General features: G+C 38.3%; 1 protein-coding gene and 1 pseudogene across 1 annotated transcript; both read left to right on the forward strand.

Moving 5' to 3' along the window:
* Window positions 1-3,150: 3,150 nt before the first annotated feature.
* On the forward strand, window positions 3,151-4,110 carry LOC120227333 (olfactory receptor 4K14). Its single transcript, XM_039225472.1, has one exon. The coding sequence runs from the start codon at window positions 3,178-3,180 to the stop codon at window positions 4,108-4,110; it is 933 nt and encodes a 310-aa protein (XP_039081403.1). The 5' UTR covers window positions 3,151-3,177.
* Window positions 4,111-7,351: 3,241 nt separating this feature from the next.
* LOC120227335 lies at window positions 7,352-11,531 on the forward strand (annotated as a pseudogene).
* The last annotated feature ends 2,386 nt before the right edge of the window (window positions 11,532-13,917 follow it).

Genomic DNA, 13,917 nt, shown 5'->3' on the forward strand with positions numbered 1-13,917 from the left:
AAGGTTGGCAGATTTTCAATATATTTTTTTTAAATGTATGCTGTTGGGATGCCTGGGTGGGTCAGTTGGTTAAGCAGCCGACATCAGCTCAGGTCATGATCTCACAGTTTGTTAGTTCAAGCCCCATGTTGGGCTCTGTGCTGACAGTTAGGAGTCTGGAGCCTGCTTCAGATTCTGTCTCTCCCTTTCTCTCTATCCCTACCCCACCTGCACTCTGTCTCTCTCTGTCTCTCAAAAAATGAATAAATTTTTTAAAAAAGTTTCTTAAAGTATGCTGTTAGTTTTGTTATCTAAAGGAAAGGCACATTTTATAGTCTATTAACTGCATAAGTATACATATTATCTTGCTTAAACTATTAAAATAATTGCAATTGTGTTTATAGAAGCTGACATCTTTAAAATCTTTCTTTGCCATTTGGGGCAATGAACGTGATTTATTAGTATGAATTTCTAATTGGAGATAGTTTATTCCCCAAGCTCCATTATGGTAATTGGCCATCAATGTCCTATCTTCAAGGGATTCTTAGTTTGAGGGAGAGAGGAGATGGATATTTATATCCAAAGTTCAAAGAAGGCTCACATCTGAAGTTCTCTAGCTCTTAAAGTGATGCTTTTCCTGAATTATTTTCCAGGAGGAAGAAAACGAGATTAATCCTCTACAGAAATACAAATTCATGTTTTCAAAAGTTCCATTCAAGCATAGAAGATCTGAAATACAAATTGAGGGATCTGCAGTATCAGCAGTGAGCATCTTAACTCTAGGTTAGTAAATAGCCTTTGATAGATATTTAGTGAATGTGACTGAATGTACAAGTCAGCCAGAGACTAATTTATTCCATTAATTTTTTACATAAAAATTATTGGAGGAATAATATTAACTGGTCATTTAAAATCAAATTTTGTCATTTTTTTTTTCATTTGAGAGAGAGAGCACAAGTTGGGGAGAAGGGTGAAGGATGAGAGAATCTTAAGCAGACTCCATGCACAGTGTAGAACTCAACATGGGCCTCAATCCTATGATCCTGGGATCACGACCTGAGCTGAAATCAAGAGTCAGACTCTCAACTGACTGTGAGCCACCCAGATGCCCCTGTTGTATTTGTTTTTTAAGTAGCATTTGTAGTTATGTAAAATCAATCATAATTGTTTCTGATTACAAATTTAACATTCATTGAATAATCTTTAAAATGCCTTTGTAAATCATAAAAAGTCCTCTGAAATCAGAGCCCTATTTAAGTTCATTTATTCCACTTCTTTTAATATCTATTTTTAAAGGAGCTTTATTGGTATATAACTTACATACCAAAAAGTTTATTTACAGAGTTGTGCAGTTATCACTTATATCTAATTTTAGAGCATCTTTAATTCAACACCAAGGTAAACATTTAAAAACAAATTTTGTTTCCTGAGTTTTCCATTTGATTATTTCAACTTTCCATTCACTTAATCTCTAGAAAACACTAAGTGAAACCCAGTAATATGTATGTTAGGATAGTGTCAGGATCATGTAACTAAACTTGTGAACAGATCCTGAATTGTGTTTATATCCATTGTGTCCATAGCAGTATTTAACTTCAGATTTATAACCTCTTCTTCCTCCTTCGAATTTTCCTCCTACTCTTCTCCTTCTTCTGTTTAGAGGGAGAGTAGAGCCAAAGTGAGAGAAAAGAGCAGCAATAGAGAGAGAAGGGGAATCTTAAGCAGTTTCCACGGTCAGCGTGGAGCCTGACTCAGGTCTCAATCCCATGGCCCTGGGACCATGAGCCCAGCCAAAATCAAAGAGTCAGACCCTCAACAGACTGAGCCACCCAGGTGCTCCTATAATCCCCTTATAAAGAGGGGTGGCACCTATTCATAGAAAGTTTTGCAATTTAATCTTTTAAAATAGTTGATTTGGAAAAGCTGGAACTAAAGAATTTGAGTTCCTATTATCCTACGAAAACCTGGGTGAGATGGGTGTTATTTGAGTAAACTAAAACAGATATAATAACCATGAATTACTCTAGATTTTTAAATTCTATCACTATGTCATGTTCATATCATTGGAATATTTCAGATATGTAATATGTTACTTTAGTTCCCTATAGTAGTTTGGTAGAGGCATTACCAAACTATTATTTCATGTTATGTCTTTCAATTTTAAAAAGGGCCAACATTAAAAAAAAAAAAAAAGCTCATACAGGGACAGTTCCGAATCTTTTCTTTAATTACACATGAAGAATTCTGTTCAATGTCTTTATAAAACATTTTATATAATGTCTTCCTCTTAGTGAGAAGACTGGTGTGCCAGTTCATTTCTCATGATAAATGGATGAGACTTATCCATCCCATCTTAGTTTTTATGGAAAATCAGAACTACATATTGAATCAAATGCTGAATTTATCAGCCATTCATGTATATTGTGAAAGCTACCCACCAAGAAATTAATTATTGCATAGGTTTTATGCTCTGGTCCTTCTTGAGAGGTCTCAAAAAATATCTTTTGCATTGAAACCATGCCCAAATCCTATTATAAGTAATCAATTTATACACAATAAATCTATAAATGAATTGGATCACTGGGTTTTAATCCCAAACCCAGTGGATTAAAAGAGATATCAAGAGCAGTAATAAAAGTATGGCTTCTAGGGAACTGTATAAATCCTAGGTTAACTGACTTATTTCCCTCTATACTAATTGCTTTAACAACTGAATTAAGTGAGAATGGGACACTGTCAGTGTTACATAGATATGGTTTGAATGAGTGAATTTGTGAATGAGCAAACAGATACAATAGGAGAAGATAGTCCAGTGACTACCAGAAGTCCAGAAGGAGTCTAGATTGTCAAGATTTTAAAACAAGCATTATGGGGACGGTTTCATAACTCTCTATGTTTGTTTAAAAATCATTGAGTTTTACACTTAAAATGGGTGACTCTTGGGAGGTGGGTACATTTTATGTTAATAAGGTGGGTTGTTGTTGTTTTTTTTAAAGGAAGATTCCAAGCAGCCTTAACATGGGAGAAAAGCTAACTCCATTGTTGGGCTTGGTTTTAATCTTTTCTGTATTATATTTTATATTATGTTTTACAAATTAAAATTATAATCAGATAGTCATGTGCCAGGAGTTGACAGGCTATTTCATATCCATCTCTTTTCTTTATATAGATTCTGAACAAAATCTGAAACTTGAGATAATGGAACTGCAGAATTATTCCTTAGTGTCAGAATTTGTGTTGTATGGACTCTGCACTTCACCGCATCTGCAACATTTTTTATTTATATTTTTCTCTGGGATCTATGTGGCCACTGTGCTGGGTAACCTCATTATTGTGGTCACCGTAATTTCTGACCCCCACTTGCACTCCTCTCCTATGTACTTTCTGCTGGGAAATCTATCCTTCTTGGACATGTGGCTTGCCTCATTTGCCACCCCCAAGATGATCAGAGACTTCCTTAGTGATCGAAAGCTCATCTCCTTTGGAGGATGTATGGCTCAAATATTCTTCTTGCACTTTATTGGTGGGGCTGAGATGGTACTTCTGGTTTCCATGGCCTATGACAGATATGTGGCTATATGCAAGCCTTTGCATTATATGACCATTATGAGACGGCAAACCTGCCTAGGACTAGTTTTGGTTTCATGGGTCATTGGATTTGTGCACTCCATCAGTCAAGTAGCCTTTACTGTGAATTTACCTTATTGTGGTCCCAATGAGGTGGACAGCTTCTTCTGTGACCTTCCTCTTGTGATCAAGCTTGCCTGCATGGACACCTATGTCTTGGGTATACTCATGATCTCGGACAGTGGGTTGCTCTCCATGAGCTGTTTTGGGCTTCTTCTGGTCTCCTACACTATTATACTCATCACTGTCCGACAGCATGCTGCTGGTGGAGTATCCAAAGCACTCTCTACTTGCTCTGCACATGTCATGGTAGTCCTGCTCTTCTTTGGGCCCTGCATTTTCATTTATGTGTGGCCTTTCAGTCGGTTCTCTGTGGACAAGCTCCTATCTGTATTTTACACCATTTTTACTCCACTCTTGAACCCCCTTATCTACACATTGAGAAATAAAGAGATGAAAACAGCTATGAAGAAGCTGTGTAGCCAACATGTGACTTCTCACTGAATTCCAGCTTTTCATAGAGTTACATGTTCTTATTCAGGGGAAAGCACTTCTTTAATATGATTCTGCTCAAAGATTGCATTCTGATGGTTTGTTGATAGAATTTGTATTGTTTATATTACAGAGAAATAGTTGTTGAATTCAACAAAAATCATATATATAGTTTTATTCTATATAATTTTATATTATTAATATAATTTTAAATGTACCTTTGTTAATATTACTTATTTATAATATTTATGTATATTACATTATTACATAATTTTATTATATAATTTTATATCATAAACATAATTTATAACTAAATATAACTGCATTGTACTATGGCATTAGTATGCTCATATAATAACTCTATAATATAAATCTATATACACATACATACATGTACATACACGTTCAACCCAACAATTTCATTTTGTACTTGGCAATTTTCTTTCTCTGTTTTTTTTTTAAACTTTTTAAAATGTTTATTTATTTCTGAGAGACAGAGCACAAGTGGAGGAGGGACAGACAGGAAGACACAGAATCTGAAGAAGGCCCCAGCCTCTGAGCTGTCAGCACAGAGCCCAACATGGGTGTCAAACCCAGAAACCAGGAGATCATGACCTGAGCTGAAGTCAGATGCTTAAGCAACTTATCCACTCAGGTGCTCCTCTTTATCTCTTTGCTAAATCATATTTCTCTTACTAGTTTATTTTGTCTGAAATATTTATATAAAAATTAATTTTATTTTCCTAATCATAATCCAATACAGCAAGAGCTGCCAGTTCATAGGTATTCAAGACATGAGACATTCAACACAAGGAAACTAACCCAAGAATAAAATGCTCTATGTATCTTTCTCCTTGTTTTGAAAGCCTGAGAAGAGGAAAAAGATACTATTTCAAGATCCTGTTGATTTAAAAAGTATCGTTTTTCTTGTGAATGTGTATTACACTTAACCTTTTTATTGAAAAAATATGAATGCATGCCAGTGAAACTCAATTACAGAAGTTAATTTTCACATGGAAAGAATTAGTATCTTGTGGCTCAATATTTCATAGTGTAAATTAAGGTATTGCATTACCATTTAGTATGCATTAGATTAGGAGATTAAAACATTTTTACCCACAGATTTTAAATAAACCCTGCATCTACACTGTATCTTAATGAGTTGATTCTGTCCTTTGGTGAGTCATCTATTAGGAAGTGTGTTTGAGTATGACAGATTCAGATCTCATGCTGAGCTTTTAAATGTCTTTTGGAACATGAAAAGACAATCATAAGCAAGAGTTAAATTTTATATTAACTAAATGGTCAGAGAATTCAAGGAATTTTCTTGTGTGTTGATTCTGGAACACCAAGCCAAAGGAGAGAATTGGGTAGTGATCAAATTATGTGAATAACTGGATGAAGCTTCCAGTAATTTTGGATAATGTTTGTAATCAGAGAAACATGCTCCTGGATACTGCTGGCTTCTCTCATGACTGTAATCTTACACATTTCATAAACCCTAAAAGAACACATTTTGAAAACATCTGCCTTAGGAAAAATTTCTCCACACTCCCCTTGCTTGCTACTGCAATAATACCGTTTTGGTTTAATAGAGTTTAGACTTAGTCAGATTTTTATGTTTATATGTAAACATTTAAAGAGCTTAAAAACTCCAAAGAAATATATGCACCCCTATGCTCACGCAATATTATAAGAGCCAAGATATGGAAGCAGCCTAAGTGTCCAAGTTTAGATGAATGAATGAGGTAGATGAATATATATGTATATTCATATATATGGTGGAATATTATTCAGCCACTTAAAAAAGGAGGAAATGTTACCCTTTAGAACAAAATACATAGATCTAGAAGATGTTCTGGTAAGTGAAATAAGTCAGAGAAAGACAAATACCATATGATTGCACTTATATGTGAAATCTAAAACAAACAAACAAAAGAGAAACAGACTTTCTGTTGTTACAGAGAACAAGCTGGTGGTTGTCATATGGGAGGAGGGAGAAGAATGGGCAAAATAAATGAAAGGAAATAGGAGACACAAAGTTGCAACTATAAATTTCAGGGATATGAAGTACAGAATAGGCAATAAAGTCAATAATATTATAATAACTTAGTATGTAGACACATAGCAACTAGACTTCCGGTGGGTATGCTTTCCATAATGCATCAAATTATTCAATCACTGTGATATACACTGGAAACTAATAGAATATTGTATGTCAATTATCCTTAAATTAAAACAAAGGAAAGAACGGTGACAAAAAGCTTTCAAGAAGATGACACCTCATTCCTCTTAAATTGCTGAAGAGAGCAAAAGAAGGCCTAAAATCTGAAGGATAAAAGTTCTATTTACAAACCTTCTAGAATACATTGAAATAAAAAAGGAGGAAATATATAATGTGTCTTCTAGGTTAAATCCTGTTATAAGTAAACATCATTTCTATACGACTCTGTTTCATTATTTTCTCTTAATGCCTTTATGCAAAATTTTGAGGGAACATTTGAGTTTCCCTCAGAAGAAATGGGACAAAAAGTGTTGGTTGCCCTGGCCCTCCCCCCCACCCTCCAGGCAAATAAGTCCCAGCTGCCTGGGCATTTCTGTTGCCTCTAAAATCAAAAGAAACAGCATCAGGTGTTAATGTTGAGTTACCCCCGCGGACAGGACCCACACACCTGTCAGGCGGAGCATTCCCAGGTGTGCTGAGAATGTGAAGGCTCCTGGCTGTGGTGGAGCCTCAGGTGGGCAGCGCTCAGGCGCAGCAGTGAGTTTAGGTCAGGGCCGCGGGGCTGCCAGGAGGGCGGCCACAGTGTGGTCAGGACGCGGTGTCCGCTGCCTTGCCTTCCTGCGGACCTCCGTCCTTGCACGTGTCCGGCACCAGCTGGCTGGGGCGGCCGGTGGCGTCCACGGGGCCTTCGGGCAGGACTGGCCGCTGGTCGAACACACACTGGGGGGAAGCCTGGCTGCCTCCGTGAGACCTCAGGTGGGCGTGGACTCCGTGAGGGCAGATGGGCCTTCCCGACGCGTGGGGGTGCCGGCCAGCGGGGACTCCTCCAAGGCATGGCCTGCCTCCTGTTGAGGATCCTTAGATGTCAGCAGCCGCTTGTTGAGGACGCTGGATCTCAGCCAGGTAGGTGGACCGTCAGCAAGCAGGTGTAGAGGCGGTGCTGGGCGGGGAGAAGAACTGGCTGGCGTGGAAGCGATGCCCCGCGCGCTCCCCTCTTGCAGTGCCCCCTCTTCGCGTGACGTTCCCGCCATGCGCGTCCTTGATGGGCCCCACATAACGGTCCACCGTAAGGACTGTTTTCTGGATCGGCCTCTGGTACGGCCCTCCTTCCTCCCGGCCATGTAGTCGGGGGCCTGCATTGTGATGATGAGTTCACAGTATCTACAAACAGGGAATTATTACGTCGTAGGCCTGAACTTTGACCTAACCTCGGGCAGCCCTGTCAGGGTGTGGGTCAGACAGCAGTGTGGTCAGTCGGGTCCCAAAACTGATGAGGAAACTATGTTGTTGTGGTTGTCCCAGGGAGGGGGTGATTGGTATTATTTTACACCAAGTCCTGATTAAAATGCCAACATTGAGGGCTTTCCAGAGAGTTCCTGAGAATGAGACTCGGAGAAAGGGCTAGTCTTTCACTGCCTTCCACTTCAACTGAGACAACTTTCTTTTGGGACAAGAATCACGTCGTAGACATTTCAGCTTCTGAAGTGCTTCTAGAGTGCCTGTAACATGGGGGCGGCGGGGAGAACTTGCTAGCAAATCTGCTTTAGGATTAATTTCCTTAGTTTTTATTGGTGTAATACTGATTATTGACTTTGTAGACTTTACACATGGCCGTTTTTTACCCTCAAGGTGTATCTAACTATTTGCACGTGTTTGTCAAGCACCTGCTCTATTTTAGATTCCAAGAATGGAGCTAGGGGTGGATATAGAGTATTTAAGAACACATATTCCCAGTTTGGTGGAATAAAAGCAAGCATATCATCACAAAATACACTGTCAGGTGAGAGCTATGATAGAGATAAACACGATGTCTGAGAGTACAGGAGAGGGAAACTGAATCCAGCCCTGATGATTAGGAAAGGCTTCCCTTACTACCTCAATTTTTCTCTGATTCCTGAGGATACTGTATTTTGTTCTGTTAACACACACACACACACACACACACACACACACACACACACACACACACACACACACACACACACACACACACACACACCCCCCCCCCCCCCCCCCCCCCCCCCCCCCCCACCTTAGCACAGAACCAGTCCTTAATATATGCTGAAATAGAGACTAGATCACACAGGAGTGTCCATGGCTCTTGTCTCATCCTGTCTCTGCTTAGCTTTCCTTCTTGCTTTGGCAGATCCATGAAGATGGGTATGGACCCTCCACCCTTGCTTTAGGCACAAAAGTCCCTGAAAGTTAGGTGTCTGGACTGGATAAGGATGCTTGCCATGTTAGTGAAACTTGAGTGAGCATAGTCACCAGTTTTCCCCAAACTGGGCTTTTGCAGGGAACTTACCATTGTCAGTGTACAGGAAGCCACACGTTTATTTTAGCTTTTATAAGTTTTTATTTAAATTACAGTTAACATACAGTGAAATATTACTTTCAGGCACAATATAATGATTCAACATTTTCGTACAACACTGGGTTCTCATCACAAGTGCACCCCTTAATCCCCATCACCTATTTTACCTATTGCCCTATCCACTTCCCATCCGGTAACAGTTTGTTCTAAGAGTCGGGTTCTTGATTTACCTCTCTCTCTTTCCTCTTTGTTTCTTAAATTCCACCATAGATTTTAAATAAAGGAACTTCTTTGAATTTTGAGGAAGCATTTATGAAACTCACTTTCTCTTTTGAAATAAATTAAAATATAGAATACAGTCTTTTTCAAACTCTAATTTGAAGACTGCTTACATTAAAATCACCTGAGATGCTTTTAAAAATGCAAATAATCTGTATCCATCATTGCTTTGTTGAATTAGAATTCTGGGAGTGAATCCCAGAAATATGCTTTTTACTCTAAGCTGCTTCAGGTCATTCTAATTCACAATCATGACTGAGAACCACTGGATAATTGTCGACGTTATCCATCTACAAGAGTAGTTGATATTAAAAGAGGGTTAGAAAGATTTATTTATGTGAGAAATCTGTGTTAATGGACCATGATAAATACTCAGAAATATATCACTAGGATATATTAATTCAAAAACTGTGACCTCATAAAATATGTTGTTTACGGACAGGAGAGTAGGTCACTGAGAAGTTGCTGTCAAGTTCAATGCATCTTTTTAGTTTTTAAATAATTAGAAAGCATGAGTGGGAAAGGGGGGAAGAGAGAGAGAGAGTCCCATGACCCTGCTTATCATGACCTGAGCCAAAATCAAGAGTGAGATTCTCTACTGACTGAGCCACCCAAACCCGCTATAGTTGAAGGCATCTTAAATATTTCTTCTTTGCCTGCAGTCATTAAGAGATCAGCTGCTTCCTCTTTTAATTCTGTCTGATATCAATGTTTTTCCTTAACATAAATCTTTAAATGGTTTCTAAGTCAGATTATTTTGTCTAAAGATTCCTTCAATGTAAGTAATCTCTAAATACCAAATTCTTAACGCAGAGCCCCCAAATTTAAGAATTAAGTTCTTAAATTTTTTTTATGTTTTATTTATTTCTGAGAGAGAGAGAGAGGCAGCATGAACAGGGGAGGGTCAGAGAGAGAGAGAGGGAGACACAGAATCTGAAGCAGCCTCCAGGCTCTGAGCTAGCTGTCAGCACAGAGCCCGACATGGGGCTCAAACCCACGAACCATGAGATCATGACCTGAGCTGAAGTCGGATGGTTAACCGACTGAGCCACCCAGGCACCCCAAGAATTAAGTTCTTATATTAAGAAGTAAAGTTTCATTTCTACACAATGGGGAAATTAGTTTGTTTGTTTTTTTTTTTTCAGTTCTATCTTTTCCTCCTTGATCTCAGGTACAGTTTGAAGAAGAAAAGGTTAGGGAGACTTTCATAGAAAGAAATGCAGGTCCAGCATTTTGACCTGATATTGCCTTTCTTCTATTAGAAGTGACCTTAGGATCTTGCCGAAGGAAGGGTCACTTGCAATTTTATGGTTCTGCTTAAAAAACATGTTCTTCCCAATTCATTTCTTTAAATCAATTATCAGAGTTCTGTCTGTATGTAAAGCTATTTAATGTCTAGTTCTAACATTAACCTGTAAACCTCCTGAAGTCAGGATCAGTGTTTTACCTCAAAACTTGATGTAGTATTAGGCAAATGGTAGTTGCTTATTAAGAATATTAGTTACACTCATGAAGTATATTGGCCAAATGGGTGAGTTAACATATTATTTAAAATTTAAAAAAAAACCACTTTATAGCTTTTACTGAAGATTTCTTCCTAAAGTCAGATTTAGTAAAAGTTTAAATGTGTTTTTTTATAATAATTTTTGGAAAATTCTTTTTATATTACTTTATTTTTGGTATTTTAGGAATCACTAGACAAAGCCAATATACGAAGCAAATTACTCTGAAGTGTCTTCATTTGTATTTCTGGGACTTTCTACCTGTACACCAGTGCTGTATTTTCTCCTTGCTTTCTCTACTGGGTTTTCTGTAACAGTTGTTCTGAGAAACCTCCTTGTTGTGTTTACAGTGACCTTTGATCCTCATTTACATTACCCGCCATGTCCCCCCTTTAGCTAAACTCTCATTTTTGATTTGCGTCTTTCTACCTTAAAGATTCCTAAGATGATTCTGACCTGTATTCTGGGCACAAAACCACATACTTTCAGGGTGTGTCACCAGATGTTTGCCCACCATGTCCTGGGTGGATCTGAAATGGTCCTGTTCATTGCTCTGGCCTTGGACTGATATGTGGCCATATGTAAGCCCCTCCACTACCTGACTATCATGTGCATTTTCCTCCTATCTAGTGGTGGGCTATTGGCCTCATTCACTCAGTGGCCCAGTTAGCTTTTGTTGTCCATTTGTCTTTTTGTGGTCCTGAGATAGATAGCTTTTACTGTGACCTTCCTTGGTTTATCAAACTTGCCTGCACAGACACCTACAGAATGGAATTCATGGTTACTGCCAACAGTGGGTTCATTTCCATGGGCACCTTCTTCTTTTTGCTTATCTCCTATATCTTCATCCTGGTCACTGTATGGAAACATTCCTCATGTGGTTTGTTTAAAGCCTTTTCTACTCTGAGCTCACATCACTGGTGGTTTTGTTCTTCAGACCGTGCATCTTTGTGTATGTGTGGCTATTTCCCACAGTGCCAGTGGATAAATTTCTTGTCATTTTGGACTTTATGATTACACCCATTCTGAATCCTATTATCTACACCTTGAGGAACAAGGACATGAAGATGGCAATGAGGAGACTGAGTTTGAGAATGATCTAAATAACTCATGAGAAAACAAATCGTGACTTCTGCAAGCAATACTGTATGCACAAGTATTGAAGGGTTATATACTATCTTTTAGAAAAATTTTTTTAAATGTTTTATTTACTTCTGAGAGAGACCGTGTGAGCAGGGGAGGGTCAGAGGGAGAGGGGGACACAGAATCTGAAGCAGGCTCCAGGCTCTGAGCTAGCTGTAAGCACAGAGCCTGACACGGAGCTCGAACCCATGAACCGTGAGATCATGACCTGAGCCGAAGTAGGACGCTTAACTGACTGAGCCACCCAGGTGCCCCGAAGGGTAATATACTATTAGGACAATTTTCTGTATTTCAGTAGCACTAAAATCCTGGATAGTTTATTCCATTATTAATGGCCAATAGTGTGATTATAAATTTATTTAAGGCTATTTTGCATATTTTAAGATTTTGCAATACTGAAATACAATTTTTGTTTGACTTACATATTGACTAGTCCATAGAATCTTGGAAAGTTTTGTGACTATCCAGGCACATTTGCAGAGGTACTGGTGTATGCTGATATTTTTCTCTGTATCTGGGTTGAAAATATTCTTATGTAAAGAGAATGATTGGTTCTTAGAAGTTACTTTTGGCAAGCATATCAGGCTTGTTCTTAAGTTGATTCAGGTGTGCTGTTACTTTTGTTAATGCACTCAGTTACATGAATATAATTATGTCATAGTTTAAGTATTGTCTAATAATCATATATGCAGAAAATACTACAGTGGGCAAAGAAGTAGTTAAATAGTTATTAGTGTTTGAGATCGTATTAGGATAAGATCTAAGAGGACAAAGTTAAATCTGTTTCCTCTCAATTTTGCTTTTAACTAGTCCTTTTAAATATATAGTGACAGGAAAAAGATGTGAATTAAGAAATAACATTCATAAAGAGAGTAGAATAGGATGGGGTTTAGAAAATGTTAAAGAGAAGGAGCTCCTATGTAGTATTGCTCAGTCATGAATACAAAGCAGTACTGAACACCACTCCATACTCAGGCATTAAGCCTGTGCTTTTTAGACTTGCAGACCTGACAGTTCACCACCCCACAGAGCAAAAACAATACCCTTTGAAAAGCTTTACTTGTTGAAATTTTATTCTTATTTGAGGATGGAATTTGCTTTCCTTTGTATTTCATATTTCTTTTTTTAAATATAATTGTCAAATTGGTTTCCATACAACACCCAGTGCTCATCCCAACAAGTGCCCTCCTCCATGCCCATCACCCACTTTCCCCTCTCCCCCACCCCACCATCAACCCTCAGTTTGTTCTCAGTATTTAAGATTCTCTTATAGTTTGCCTCCCTCCCTGTAACTTTTTTTTCTCCCTTCCCCTCCCCCATGATCTTCTAAGTTTCTGAAGATATACATATGAGTGAAAACATGTAGTATCTGTCTTTCTCTGACTGACTTACTTCACTTAGCATAATACCCTCCAGTTCCATCCATGTTGCTGCAAATCGCCAGATTTAATTTTTTCTCACTGCCAAATAGTATTCCATTGTATATACAAACCACATCTTCCTGATCCATTTGTCAGTTGATGGACATTTAGGCTCTTTCCATGATTTGGCTATTGTTGAAAGTGCTGCTATAAACATTGGAGTATGTGCTCCCATGCATCAGCACTTCTGTATCCCATGTTTATTATTTTTAATCTACAATTGTGCAGAATGAAATATCTTCCATAATACCGCCTTGTTTTGTGTTTGAAAATTAAACATGTTAATATATCTGATGAATTTAAGGATAAATATTGTTTCTGATGGTAAACATCTGAAGTTTTCTAGGCAAAATCTGTTTCTTTTGGAATCTGGATATAAGCTGATATTGATTCCAGCCATGAAGCAGAGAAAAATATATGATAATGTTCCATCATAAAATGAAATGTAATTAGATCTGTAACACAAGATCTATAAGAACATCTGAATCAGAAATTCAAAATCTTTGACTACAAAGGACTGAAATTTTGGAAATAAAAAGTAAGATGCACATCCCCACAAGTGCCCTCCTCCTTGCCCATTACCTCCCTTCCCCTTTCCCCCACGCCCCCATCAGGCCTCAGTTTGTTCTCAGCATTCAAGAGTCTCTCATGGTTTGCCTCTCTCCCTCTCCCCCACCATTTCATCCCTTCTTCTTCCCCATGGTCTTCTGTTAAGTTCCTCCTAATCCTCCTATATGTGCAAACATATGATATTTGTCCTTCTCTGCCTGACTTATTTCACTCAGTATAAAACCCTCAAGGTCCATCCATTATGCTATACATGGCCAGATTTCATTCTTCTCATTGCCATGTAGTATTCCATTGGATAGATGAACCACATCTTCTTGATCCATTCGTCTGTTGATGGACACTTAGGCTCTTTCCATGTTTTGGCTA

This window comes from Hyaena hyaena, unplaced genomic scaffold (assembly GCF_003009895.1).
Source record: "Hyaena hyaena isolate Hyena2069 unplaced genomic scaffold, ASM300989v1 scaffold_2195, whole genome shotgun sequence".
Classification (NCBI taxonomy): domain Eukaryota; kingdom Metazoa; phylum Chordata; class Mammalia; order Carnivora; family Hyaenidae; genus Hyaena; species Hyaena hyaena.